Raw genomic sequence first — 14,974 nt, forward strand, 5'->3', positions numbered from 1 at the left:
CCCACCTGGAATATTGTGTCCAGTTCTGGGCACCACAATTCAAAAAGGATGTTGAAAAACTGGAACATGTCTAAAGGAGGGCAAGTAAAATGGTGAAAGGTCTAGAAACCATGTCTTATGAGGAACGACTTAAGGAGCTGGGGATGTTTAGCCTGGAGAAGAGAAGGTTAAGAGGTGATATGATAGCCCTATTTAAATACTTGAAGGGATGCCATACTGAGGAGGGAGCTGACTTGTTTTCACTTGCTCCAGAGACTAGGACCCGGAGCAATGGATGCAAGCTACAAGAAAAGAAATTCCACCTCAACATTAGGAAGAACTTCCTGACAGTAAAGGCTGTCCGACAGTGGAACACACTCCCTCGGAGTGTAGTGGAGTCTCCTTCCTTGGATGTCTTCAAACAGAGGCTGGATGTCGGGGATGCTTTGATTGTGATTTCCTGCATGGCAGGGGGTTGGACTGCATGGCCCTTGTGGTCTCTTCCAATTCTACGATTCTATGATTCTAAGATAAGTCCCAGCATAGTCAAGCTAGCCAGTCCCAACAAGGCAACCTTTCGCCCAGCTTTGCTTGAACCTACCTTAATGTTTTCTTGTTCCCCTTAGCAACTGCTTTGGTTTCAGGAGGAGGAGAAGAATGGGAAGGGCACTGAGGAAAGAGGCCCGTGTTGGAGCCCCACCCATCTCTGCCAATGAGGTCTCACTGGCTGTCCCCACATCACCTGCCCCTTTCCTTCAGAAACCGCTTCCCTTCTCCATGGAGCTTCAAGCCCCCCTCTGACCCCATTCCCTCCTTCTCCAGAGCCTTCCGTTTGGCTTTTCCCTCCTTCAGGGAAGGCCTCATCCCCCCAAAAAGGAGTGCAGGCGGAGGGAGGGCAGAACATACCCCAAGTATGAGGACATACTAAAAGAAATGACAGTACATAAGAAAACCATACTTGCCCATAGAGAACCATTGGAGAATACTTGCCCATAGGGAAACACAGGGGAATACTTGTCCATAGAGAATCATTGGGGACAAATACTCTGTTTATAGTTTTTTTCTATATTCCCCAATGATTATTTGCCCATAGGGAAACATAGGGGACTACTTGCCCATATGGAAACATAGGGCAAGTATTCAATGTTTCCCTATGGGCAAATATTCTGCAATGATATTCTATGGGCAAATATAGCTTCTCTGTGGGCAAGTACTGTCACTTGCTTTAGAATGTCCCAACCAGATGTCATCATCACCACCACCAAGGAGGACCAGGTGCTGCAAAATGGAGGAAGTTCAAGAGAAATGGAGGATGTTCCCAAATAAAAGCGGAAAGCACGCCTATAGATGTAAATTCAGGTTTCTTAGACATGCTCAAAATGGAGGATGGAGGACGTCTGTAAAGAAAAAAGCTGGAAAACATTCCTGTCAATATAAATTCATGCTTTTTAGTCTTCCTCTATGTGGAGGACATTTTGGAGTTCCTCCTGGACTGAGGGCCAAGTGTAGGACACATCCTGGAAAAGGAGGACTAGGTCTGGCCACCCTCCCACTGGGTCCCCAGGCAGCTGGGGGGGGGGGGCAGGACCATCCTCCCTCATTACCTGTTCCTCAGTCTCTGAGAGGTTTGAGTGTTGGACTGTGACTCTGGTGACCAGGGTTCGATTTCCAGCTTGAGCATAGAAACCCACTGGCTGATCTTGGGCAAGTCACACTCTCTCAGCCTCAAGGCAATGGCAAACCCCTTCTGAAGAAAGACAGACCCCAGGATAGGGTTGCTACCGATCACAGCACTCTCTCAGCTTCAAGGCAATGGCAAAGTCCCCCTCTGAAGAAAATGTACCAAGAAAGACAGGCCCCAGGATAGGGTTGCCACAAGTCACAACACTCTCAGCCTCAAGGCAATGGCAAACACCCCCTCTGAAGAAAGACAGACCCCAGGATAGGGTCACCACAAGTCACATGCTCTCAGCCTCAACTGAATGGCAAACACTCCCTGTGAGAAAAGACAGAGCTGAGGATAGGGTTGCCACAAGTCACCTCACTCTCTCAGCCTCAAGGCATCGGCGAACAAGTCCTCTGAAGAAAGACAGGCCCCAGGACAGAGTGGCCACAAGCCACAACATGCTCTCAACCTCAAGGCGATGGCAAACCTCTTCTGAAGAAAGAAAACCCCAGGATAGAGTGGCCACAAGCCCCAACACTCTCTCAGCCTGAACTGAATGGCAAACACCTCCTCTGAAGGAAGACAAAGCCCAGGACAGGGTGGCCCCAAGTCACAACCCTCTCTCAACCTCAAGGCATGTCCCTTTGAGGAAAGGCAGGTCCCGGAACAGAGTGGCTGAAAGTCACAACACTCTCAGCCTCAAAGGAATGCCAAACCCCCTCCTTGAAGAACGACTGGCCCCAGGATAGGGGGGGCACCACGAGTCTCAAGCCTGGAGGCCACAATCGGGTTTGAGCCATACATTAAATGCCTTGGCTCAAGGCTATGGAATCCTGGGAATGGCAAGCTCCCCCCCCCCCCATCACCCTGCACTGAAGCAAACGTGCCAAGAGAAAGACAAACCCTAGGATCGCCATAAGAGAGAAAGGAGACACAGACACACACACACAGAGATATGCCTAGCTCTCTGGGAGGGGAGTCTGCTGCTGCTGCTCCTCCTCCTGGCCTTCCCTTGTTGGAGAGGCTTCCCCAGAGGGGCTGCTCCTGCTCCTGCTCCTGCTCCTGGTCAGGGCCCTTGCTTGCTTGCTTGCTTGCCAATGCTTTTGCCAATGCCTGCCTCCTGGGCCACCCTGGCGCTGACGCAAGCGTGGTGGGCGCCTACTTAAGGGCAGCCGGGGAGGCGGGCAGAGAGCGAGGGCCACCACCTCCATCCCTCCTCCTCCTCCTCCTCCTCCTCCGCAGAAGCAGCAGCATCCTCCTCCTCCTCTCCATCCTCTCCAAGGGAGCCTCTCCGGCGCCGGGGACCGCAGCCAGGAGCCTCCCTCCTGCTCCCAGCAGCAGCAGCAGCAGCAGCCAAGGTGGTGGTGGTGGTGGTGGTGCGGGGGCCCCTCTCCTCCTCTCCGCTGCCGCCCAGGGAGCTCTGCCGCCTGATGCACCGCCATGGGGGAATGGACCATCCTAGAGAGACTCCTCGAAGCCGCCGTCCAGCAGCACTCCACTATGATAGGGAGGTAAGGGGCTGCCCCACGCCCAAGACCCCGGCCCCCTCGGCCCTCCCCGCCCTCCTCCCTGGAGCCCAAGCAGCAGGCAGAGCAGCCACAGCTTTTGCCGCAGCCCTTGGCTTGGCTTGGCTTGGCTTGGCTGGGAAGCCCCAGCCACCCCCAAATGTCAAGCTCCCCTCCATCCCTGCCTGGAGTCTCCATCACAAACACACAACCCCGGGATAGGGGGCTCCTGCAAGAAAACTCTGAGTCCCAATTTTGGGGAATACGAGTCCTCTTCTTTTATTTTTTTGAAGGAGGGAGGGGAGCTTTCAGTCCCAGATTTTATTTTGGAGGGAAAACTGTGTGAGCCTCAGTTTTTTGGGGAAGAGAAAGCTTTGGAGTCCCATTATTCATCTATTTATTTATTTTTGCGGAGGGTGGGAAACACTTTTGAGGGAATAAAAACTTTTTGAGTCCCTGGTGTTTTTTCGGGGGGGGGGTGCGAAATGGAGTCCCCAGTTTGAGAGAAGAGAAGGGCGAGTCCCAGTTTTTGAAGGGGAAAAAAATGGAGTCCCAACTTTAGAAAAGAAAAGTGTGACTTCCAATTTGGGCGGAAGACAAGTAACTGTGAGCCCCAATTTTTTTTGGGGGGGGACTTTGAGTCCTATTTTCTGGGGAAAACTTTTGAGTCCCAATATTGGGAAATTTGAGTCCCAATTTTTGAGGGGGGAAAAGCAGGGTACAAATAAATAATAGTTAATAATAATAATAATAATAATAATTCCAGGGTGGTGCAGGACTGTTCCTGCTGCTGCTGCTGCTTCCCACTCCCTGGCTCTTTTCCTTGAGCTCCTTTGCTTTATTGCAGAGTTCATGGCTAGTGCAGAGGACTCTTTTAACCTTGGCTCTAATCCTCCCCTCACTTCCCCTCGCCCTCCTCTGCTTGCTTTGCTCATTTGTTCCTTTCTTTCTTTCAAAAGGAATAATGGCAATTGCACCAAACACTTGCATTCACCTTGAAGGACACCAAAGAGAGAGGCTTTGAGGTAGGATGCAGAGGCCATCCACACTGCAGCAAGCATCTGGTTTGACACCACTTTAATTGCCCTCTGGTGCCCCAACCAACAACCATTCCCAGAATTCCATAGCCTTGAGCCAGGGCAATTAAAGTGGTGTCAAACCACATGCTTGCTGCAGTGTGGATGCAACCACACAGAGAGAAAGTGTTTTTTATTTGCTAATAATCATATATATATATGTATATGTATATGTATATCCTAGAGCTGATGATTGCAGCTTGCAAAAAAAGAGAAACCAGCAAGGGTAAAGTAAGGACAAGGCATCTCTCCCTTGCTTTTGGGTTTGCTCCACTCTCCTCCTTCCTGGTTGAGGATGGTTGATCGATACTGCTGCATACCATAGGAAAGTGCAGAGAGGTGCCCCTGTGCCTTTGATTTGACCAATTTGGGCTCTAGCTGCAGCTGAGGTTGAGGGAAAAGGAGGAGAGGAAAGCGCAACCCACTGTTATATGTGTGTGTGTGTGTGTGTGTGTGTATATATGTATATGTATATAAAGTGTCATTGTGGTTATAGATCTTGTCCTATATAAGTCAAAAGAAGATTTGGGCTCACATAAACTAAGCAAGCATTTCCTTCTATTCGCTGTAAATATCCGTATGGAGAAGTACATTGCTTAAGCAAGCTTTCTTTATTTCTCTCTTTCTCCTTTTTTGAAAATCAAGCCTCTCTTAACAAATGCTGAGAAAGTTCTGGGAGGCTGAGTGAGCTGGAGATTCAGCACTGGACAGCTCCTCTTTGCTGTGTAGAAAGCCGCCAGGAAGATGTGTTCTTCAGCTGAATAAACTGGCAGAATGTCCTGTTCAAATTAAACCCACAAACTGTCAAATTATTTCCTGTATAGATAACTTAGGGATTGAATTATTTCAGAACAAAGTACCTGAAGTGTACTATCATAAGAATGTATAAACAATGAATACTAATGTGTCAACCTTATTATCGAACGTGGAGCTAGTTCACAGCATGGGGACTGTGACTGTAAAAACAGTAAACCCCAAAATATCTTCAATGGAATGACAATGATCAGCCTGGAAAGGGTGTTGCAAATAGAAATGTCTTTGCTTGTTTGTGGGAAGCCTGTAAAAAAACTAGATGAATGGACTGCTTTTAGGAGGGCACCTAGTACCATTCCTGACAGTGACCAGATAGGAGCAATGGGGAAGTTTATGAGGAGAGTAAAATTATGGCTCCCTCTCCCACTGCATGACCTACCATCTAAAAATCATAATGTCTCTGAATACGAAAGGTTCTTCTTCTGGCTGCCTTGGCTAGTAGCTACCAACAGACTTCAGCTTCATGCATTTAAGTTCTTTCGTCAAAAATGTCAACGTTTTTGTACTCGAGGCCACCTCAGTTTTCCAGTGACACTTAATTCTTGGTAGGTGTTTCAGAGTTCCTCTCCTGCCTTCTAAAAGTGTACTCATCCAACCTTTATTTTATAGGATTCTGCTGACCGTGGTGGTGATCTTCAGGATTCTTATTGTGGCCATTGTAGGAGAAACTGTTTACGACGATGAACAGACTATGTTTGTGTGCAACACTTTGCAACCAGGGTGCAACCAGGCATGTTACGACCAAGCATTTCCTATTTCTCACATTAGGTACTGGGTATTTCAGATCATCATGGTGTGTACTCCCAGCCTCTGCTTTATAACATACTCTGTTCATCAGTCTGCCAAGCAGAGGGAAAGGAGATATTCCACTGTCTTCCTCACGCTGGACAGAGATCAGGACTCTATGAAACGGGAAGACAGTAAAAAGATCAAGAACACCATTGTCAATGGGGTGCTGCAGAACACTGAGAACTCCACCAAGGAGGCTGAACCTGACTGCCTGGAAGTGAAAGAAATCCCCAACCCAGCTATCAGAACAACCAAGTCAAAGATGAGGCGGCAAGAGGGCATCTCCAGATTTTATATCATCCAGGTGGTCTTCAGAAATGCTCTGGAGATTGGTTTTTTGGTGGGACAATATTTCCTGTATGGATTCAATGTCCCATCCATGTATGAATGTGACAGGTATCCTTGCATTAAGGAAGTGGAATGCTATGTCTCTAGGCCTACTGAGAAGACTGTCTTCTTGGTCTTCATGTTTGCCGTGAGTGGCATTTGTGTGGTGCTCAACCTGGCTGAACTGAACCATTTGGGGTGGAGAAAGATCAAAATGGCAGTGAGGGGTGTGCAAGCAAAACGGAAATCAATATATGAAATCAGGAACAAGGACCTGCCACGTATGAGTGTGCCTAACTTTGGCAGGACTCAGTCTAGTGATTCCGCTTATGTGTGATTCTGTGACAGAACTGGAATACTTTGCTGGGTGCCACTGACCTTGTGGACATTTGAGTTAGGGAAAGAACACTGCTCAAGCAATTGTTTCCTCAAACCACCAAGAAAGCCGTTAAGGTACTGGATCTGCACTTTCTAAACCACATATAAAACTGAGTGCTAAATAAATGACTGTGAAGAAACAGCTACAGAACACCTTTAACCTGGCCTTACATCTCAGTTACCTTTCTCCAAATGCTCCAACACTGTTTGTTGACTGGACCAGCTTTAGGATGGGTCTGTCTGGATAAATGATGGAAATGTGTCCAGAATGTTCTAGTTCGAAATGGCAGGGAAGCCACTTCTTGAGGGGGGAGGGCTAGGGGAGGGTTTTTACAGCAATATAGAAATGCAAGCATGTCTAAAGAATCTGAGGTGGAGTAAGAGGTTTGCACTATCCAGGCAAATGACTACAATGTCCACCAGTACATCTGTGGGCTTCATCTCATGGATGCCTGATATTACACTGTCTGCCTGTGTCACACAGGTAATTACTGTGTATGGCTACCATTTTTCTGCCATTGTTTTTGTACAAAAACAATTATACAAAACAGCAGCGCTGAATATAATTTTGCCATTTATTTTTTATTTTGCCTGTCTGCTCACACCAGAGACCTTAATCATCATTATGCTAGTTGTGATCTACCAAATTCACAAATAACTATATAAAACACAGTTCCCTGCTGTGTGTGTAAGCAAAATGGAATGACCTAAGGTTCAGCCAAGTTATGTACTTAACTATATTTTAAAACACACACACACATACACACACACACCTATACCAAAGGAGCAGAATTTATCGCTATTAACTGTGAACAAATTCACCGCCTCTTTGCTCTTATTGATGTAAGTGCCATACTTGAAGTTAAAGCATCTAACTCTCTATTTAGTCAAAGGCTTGGCTGGGGTCCCAACTTGAAACCGTAGAGTTTTATATTTTCTTTTTGTTTTCATCAAGTTATTATTATTTATATTATTATTATTATTATTATTATTATTTTCTCTAGTTGTTGCAATGGTGTAAAAAAGCTGATAATTATATTGATAAAGCAATTGCCTTTTTGTAAAATAGAAAGTTAACTTTCTTTTATATATACATATATATTAATAGTATTGCATTGTTATATCAAGATAAAATTTATATGGATACCTATCTAGAACATAAGGATCGTCCTATTATAACTTCTTTTGTATTCATGGCCTGGATAACATCCAAAACATCTGGATAGCCATTTACAGGGTTGTTTGTTTTTTACAATGACATGGTGCTATGGTAGGGCAATGAATCTGGATAAATCAGTGATGCAGCATGTTCCGGAAAGTGCAGGTTTAACTATTTGTGTGCATATGCATGTGTGTGTTTGGATATCCTATCTCTGTTTGCCCTCAACGTGCTTTTTATTTGTCATAATGTGAGCCCATTAGAGACAGCAAATTAAATTTCTCAAGTACAATTTCAATTATTTGGCCTTCAACTAGGATAGACTATAAATCCATTGTGTGTGTGTGTGTGTGTATAACACACATCAGATTATGATGATAAGAATGTATGTATTCATATACACAGTCTCATAAGAATTAGATCTAGGAATGCAAAATGTCACTCAAATTAATTTTAAGTACCCTGGGAAATGTAAGGTTACAGACACTGCCATAATTTTAATTTAATTTAAAGATTGGTTCCATTATGTGATCTAAAAGCTACATAAATAAGAAGTATCCCTCTCCCTCCAGAGTAATAGCACTCATATCTTCTAGATGACAAACTGTCTGACTGGGCTGAGCTCTGTTTCACTCATCAACAGTACTTGCTCTGTGTTGTCTATAAGATCAACTAATGGTCCAGTGCATTGCAGAGAGAGAACGTTAACCTGACCACAAAATGTTTAAGGGGTGGGAGCATGCCCCCTACCCCCATACCCAGCGTCTTCACTTGTGCCATCTCAAACCTCTCCACTCCCAACTTTTGCATGTTCACTGTGGAAATTTCAAGGGAGATTATACTGCATTTCATTTTGAAGACACTTAGAATTTATGTTCAGACCTTCATGCTAATATATGAATGTGAAGGCTGGTAGTGGAGAGGGAAGAGATAGGGTATGCAAGGACATTGGAATGGAAGGGCATATGCAGCCCAGGGCACATTTTATGCCCTCAGGTATTTAATCTAAAGATTTGAGCTGGGTTTATAGGCTGCATTTATCTGAGATCCAGCACCTATGTTACCTAGGAGGAAATAAGTAACTCCCTTCTTCCCACCTCTTCTTGTCTCTACGATAATGTGTAAAATGGGAAGACAAAAATTCCACCTATTTGTACAAACTATTTCCAAGACACCAGGCTAGCCACAACTGCTCTTTTTAGTTACAGAATTTCAGCTGGAGAATTTGGCCTTATCCACATTCAGGCTTCATTAAAACCAATATTTGTCTAAAATACCAAAATGATTCCTGCTCCAGTCCAGATGATCTCCTTATCTTGAATGCATATGGACATGACACCTGAATGCAGAGATTGTCACATCATTGCTTTCAATGGGATGCACATTTTGGTAGTATCCAAATGTGCACCCACATCCTGGTGCAATTAATCTTGCGTAATGACACATGATGACTATTATTATTATTATTATTATTGTAATTATTATTCATACACATTTTTTCCTTAAACGTTTGAGGCAACTTGTACTAAATTGAGGAACCCTGATGGCAGTGATGGGTCAAACAGTACAAAGACCAGCATGTGCAAGCTTTGACTAAAGATAATCCACAATTAAAGGATGGGGAAAGAATACACTAAATATATGTTATCATTGTTGATGGAAATGAAACTGTATGTTATAGTTGATGAGACTACCTATCTGTCTGATTTTAAATGGTCATATTCTTGTCTGTTTAAATAGTCAAGCATCTGTATTACATTTACATTTATTTTGGTGTACAGTTCAATAACTTCTGGAAAGATAACTCCTCGACTACTGTATTACGACTTACACTTGTGGAATTTCATCCCCATTCTGTGTAGCAATGTTACTTCAATTGTGAAAGTACTTGGAAAATTCAGGGCATGCCAGTTACAGTTGTTTACTACAGGCAGTTTTTTTTAACATCAAATAAGGAGATGTTAATGAACTGTTATAGTGTGACTGCTTCTGGGAAAGAGCCATAAGCATCTCACTTTAACTTCAACTATGCTTGGTTGGGAGCAATACTTGATGGATTGACTCTTATCTCTAAAATCTGAAATATAGTTTTTGGGATGTAACATCAGGTAGGTTCAAACTTAACCTATAAGACACTTGTTCCTCTGTACTTTTTTGCACACTTGAAAACTGGCCAGTTCTGTGTGAATTGGCTTCAGTGAAAAGAATGGTGTTCTGAGGGTTATGAAACTTCCAACTGTAGTGTTACATTAATGAGCCTTTTACAGATGCAACCCATCATTTGATATTGTGACCAACAAGTGATGAATATGCTTTTGTATATCAGTTCATTTACTCATGGGTGTTGTTGTGTTATTTTGATATGACTGTGTTAAGATTCAGGATCTCAGTTGCTTGCATTATTTGTCTTTTACAATTGGCAAACTGAGATTGCGCCAACACAGTGAGCAGAGGAAGGATTTAGACTGCTTTAAAATAAGAATTTACTGTGAGTGCAGATTCCATGCACAAATTAGAAAGAGGTTTCCATTCCTGCAAGTCAGCCTTGCAAAATTCTCCTGATTTCCATGTCTCTCACAGCATCCTGTGTGCTCCACCATACATTCTTTCAGGGTGAAAAGAATTTATTTATTTATTTATTTATCAAAAGAACATATATTCTATATATTACATCAAAAATATATCAAAAAGATCTCAGGGTGGCTTACAAATAACATTAAAACCAGTTAAACGGTTGAAAACAATAAAAAGAATTTAAAGAAGCTGAAAACACATTAAACATAATAATGAGTTAAAACAGATGTAAAAAGATTTTAAAAGTTTTTAAAATCATGTACATCAGTATTTGGGATGGATTAATGAGGCCTTCATGAGTAAGCAAGTTTTCACTTGGTGCTTAAATGAGTGCTGGTACCAGACGGGCCTCCAAGGGGTGCCACCAATGAGAAGGCTCTTTCCCATATCTCAACACAATTATTCACCTCCTTCAGTCCTCAGGCAGGCGCATATAGGAAGAGATGCCTCCTCAAGTATCAAGGTCCCAAGCCATTTAGGGCTTTGAATGTCATCACAAGCAGCTTGAATTCAGACCTGAAATGTATTTTGAGGTGTACATGGAGCATTAGGGAAGCACCTTTGGGCAAGCTGAATTCCTCTCATCTTATCTCTGGTTCCAGCCCTTTAACTTTTCATGAAAATGAATGTTTTACAATTGATTATTGACCCTTGTCACCATTTAAAAATATTTGTTGTTTTTCCCTTACATGTTCCTACTGTCTAGTAATAAATAACTGCAAAGCATGAATGTTATTTTTAGAAGGCAAACATGGCAGCTAAAGATTTTCATCTGTAATATAACAAGCTCCTAAAGATTATTTTTTTATATAGGGAAAATACTCTCAGCAAATCTGATTTTCATTTTATACACTACTGGAATAATCTTTAACAGTTAATTTAAATGGGAATTACATTATTGGTAATCTTAGTAATAGTAATATTAGTAGTAGGATTAGCAGCAGTAGACACAGTAATAGCGGTAGTGACAGTAAGTAATAACTATAATGCACAATAAGCAATAGGCTACATAGAAAGAACCTGCTTATATTCATTGAAATCAATGGCAAAATAATACCTCTGGATTTCACTAGCTCTGGGTCATACTCAGAATTATTAACATTGTACAGATTCCATAGTGTTAGCTCCCTTTCATAGTTTCCCATTAGTATATGTATGGGGAAAAATGATGAAGGCATGCCTTGAAACCTGTCAGATGATATATTCCAATGCTTTTAGTGAAAAGCACAACAAACGACGAATACTCGAAAAGCAATACTGGTGACTTTCCCAATTGCCATTACAGTAGCTTTTACATAGGCAATGCACAACTTGTTTACTAAACTGGAAACATTTGAATGGATGGGAATAAAGTGGAATATTAACTTGAGCCAACTGTGCAGACATGTTTGCATGCATGGAATACTACAGTATTGTTAATACATGGAAATTCTTAACCCTATAGGTTTTATTGAAAACTTAAATAAATACATATATAAATGATAAAAGAGAATCTTATTTCAGTGACAGAAAATGCAGCCAGCTGCAACCATGGTTAGAAAACAGTTTGGAAATTCTGGGTGGAGCTAATCACAGTTACCATTAAAGTTGGTACAGAAATATACCACTAACCATTATTAACTTTGAAACTGCAGAGGGATGGTGGGGTTTCTGTCGCTGCAAGAATGAAGAAAGGAGAGGGAGGAAGGGGACAAGAAATATGAGACACTGGGTTTAGGTAATCTATCTGGCCTAAATCCAGTTCATAATTCCAGCTAAAGCAGAGCTGTTTTCCATGTTTCTGTTGATTTAAAGCTGCTACTCTAGCTGACACTATGGATTGGATTGAGGGTATTATGGCTGTACAGGACCAGTTTCTTGGGAGTGAATGTTAAATACTCAGATCAGTACAACTCGCTTACACGTTGTTTAGGACTGGAGGAAGAGATCAAAATTTCTCCACACCTCACTTTAGAATGTACAGTAATTGTTTTCATTAATTACATTTGATTTTGTTATCCTCATCCAAAAAGGAATGAGCACATAACAGGTGATACAAAATCTGGGGTCATAATTCAACATTTGTCTTACCTCAAGAAGAGTAATTGAAACATGATTTTTGTGATTAACAAATCCCATTCATTTCAATGGGTCAACTCTAGGCAAGGCTGATATTCTTCAAGGCCATATGATAAAATTCTTGCGGTGTATTCATTTATACTGAATGAAAACGTTGGTGTTTAAGAAAAGATACTGCTTGTTGAACTTGAGTTAAATTCACATCTTGGATAAATGTCTGTTGGTTATTAAAACTTGTGCCATTTGTTATAAAGCTAATTTTATTTGAGAAGCCTTAATGGGTGATATTGATTTTGTCTTTACAATTTAGGTGATATTAGAAAATTGTATCTTCTGATCATACATTGTTGGGTTGTATGGATTGAAGATTGGTCAGAGCTGCATCAATGTGTATTATGATGACAGATCATTATGAGAAGAAGATTAAGTAAAGTTACAAAATAGGGAAATAGGGGGATAGAAGGATTTGCTGGCATTATGGAAAAAAATAAGCAGACAGGACATGAACTTGTGTTTCCAATGTCTCTGCTCTTGCACCAAATTATCTTTGTTAGAAATTAAATCATGTTCTGAAACACATTTGTGAGGAACTTTACAAAGATTCCCGTATTATCTATTATGTAACAAAAACAATTTTGAATGTCTCTTGGCAAACATTGCTTATATACCTCTCAGAGACAGCTGCATATTATATTTTAATATTAGGGCAACAATAATATCAATATCTTGTAAAGTATACTGTGAAGAGTTTCCAGAGGTTGAGATCAAATCTATCATGGCACAGCCCATCCCCTGTCTCTGTGGGTATTACATGTCTCAGTGTGCTCTCCAAACATTGAGGTGCACTCTTCCTTCTGAAGAATCCCAACCAATAAAAGCAGAATCCACACTGTAAGGAAAGGGAGAAGGTTTTCTGTATTATTAAGTATAGAAGTCTGATTTTCTCTGCTGAAGTGAATATCAGTCATTCACATATAAGGGAGAAAATAGCAAGATGCATTGAAGGACATCAGAGAGCTGTAGTAGCTAGAGAAACTAATTTGATTTACATTCTTAAGTGAACTGACTAGACAGTGCCAGTGTGGTATAGTGTTGCACTAGGTGTCCAGGAGACCAGGGGCCCATTCACACTACAGAGTCATAGTTCTGGTTGCTGCTGCTGCTGCTGTTGTAATTATTGTTGTTGTGTGTCTTCAAGTAGTTTCCGACTTATGGCAATACTAAGGGCGACCCTATCATAGGGTTTTCTTGGCAACTTTCTTCAGAGAGGGCTTGCCATTGCCATCCTCTGAGGCTGAGAGAGTGTGATTTGTCCAAGGTCACCCAGTGAGTTTCAATGTTTGACCTGGGATTTGAATCCTGGTCTCCCAGTGTCTTTGTTCCATGCTCAAACCATTACAATATGCTGGCCCTGTTACTGATGCTGTTATTGCACTTTAACTGCAGTGATTCCATCTCATGGAATCCTAGGATTTTCAGTTTAAAGAGGTGCCATTTTGTACTCTGAGCCACAGTTCCCAATAGACTACAAACCCCAAAATTCCATAGGATGGAACCTTGGCAGTTAAAGCAGAATGATAACACTATAACTGTGTAGTGTGAATGGATTGCAGGGTTCCAGTCACTGCTTAACCATGGAAACTGCTGGGCAATCTTGAGCAAGTCATACTGTCTCAAACTAAGAAAAAGGAAATAGCAAACCTCCTTTGACTCGTTTTTGCCAAAAGGATAATGTTGCCATAAACTGGAGTCAGCTTGAAGGCACCCAACAGCAGCAATGCGATGACAACACATTTTTCAGATTTGTCACATCTCTGAATTTCACAATATAGTTCTAAGACCAAAAACTGCACACAAAAATATGTGTATTAAGGTAGTTGTTTCTGTGTGCTTTCAAGTCATTTCTGACTTATGGTGATCTTAAGGCAAACCTATCACAGGATTTTCTTGGCACGTTTCTTCAGATGGGGTTTGCCATTCCCATCCTCTGAGGCTGAGAGAGTGTAACTTGCCCAACATCACCCAGTTGGCTTATATTGTTGAGCAGGGATTCAAACTCTGGTCTCCAGAGTCATAGTCCAATGCCTAAACCACTACTCTACACTGGCTTCTCAAGATATCAGATGAGGAAGATTGACACTTTTTCAAACAATATGTCAGGAATCAGGACCATGTTTGTGCCATATTGCCCCAGAAATAATCCAGTTTGAGACCGCTTTAACTGCCCTGGCTTAGTACTAGGGAATCTTGGGAATTGCAGTTTATTGTGGCACCAGAGCTCTCTCACAGAGAAGGCTAAATGTCTCACTATAGTTCCCAGAATATCCTAGCACTGAACCAGGGCAGTTAAAGCGGTATCAAACTGGATTATTTCTGTAGTGTGTTTTGGACCATTGTTATTTTATTCACACAGTTTCCTGGGAACTTGATGTGGACCAGCACTGATTTGCAGACCACCACTTTGAGTTATATTTTATTAGGGAATGCTGGAAAAGTTATCTATTAGGGGAAGCTATATATAAAAAAGAGAACGTCTGTATGTTTAAATATTTTTACAGACTTGTATGTAAATTGGAGAACAACATGTAGGGCTGAATACATGAGAAACTGACATGATAGCCTGATTTGTATACCACTGATGTGGTGTGGG

General features: G+C 42.0%; 1 protein-coding gene across 1 annotated transcript; it reads left to right on the forward strand.

Moving 5' to 3' along the window:
• The first annotated feature begins 3,066 nt into the window (after window positions 1–3,066).
• Window positions 3,067–6,818, forward strand: LOC149314869 (gap junction delta-2 protein). Its single transcript, XM_089523543.1, has 2 exons — window positions 3,067–3,156; window positions 5,649–6,818. Exons 1-2 carry the CDS (start codon window positions 3,086–3,088, stop codon window positions 6,490–6,492), a joined length of 915 nt encoding a protein of 304 aa, XP_089379669.1. The 5' UTR covers window positions 3,067–3,085; the 3' UTR covers window positions 6,493–6,818.
• The last annotated feature ends 8,156 nt before the right edge of the window (window positions 6,819–14,974 follow it).

Source organism: Sceloporus occidentalis, unplaced genomic scaffold, assembly GCF_023333645.1.
Source record: "Sceloporus occidentalis isolate IW3139 unplaced genomic scaffold, rSceOcc1.0.p SCAF_4, whole genome shotgun sequence".
Taxonomy (NCBI): Eukaryota; Metazoa; Chordata; class Lepidosauria; order Squamata; family Phrynosomatidae; genus Sceloporus; species Sceloporus occidentalis.

Coding starts and splice junctions, on each gene's coding strand:
- LOC149314869 (XM_089523543.1), top strand. CDS start 3,086: ATGGGGGAATGGACCATCCTAGAGAGACTCCTCGAAGCCGCCGTCCAG. Junction 3,157..5,648: donor CACTCCACTATGATAGGGAG/GTAAGGGGCTGC, acceptor TTTATTTTATAG/GATTCTGCTGACCGTGGTGG.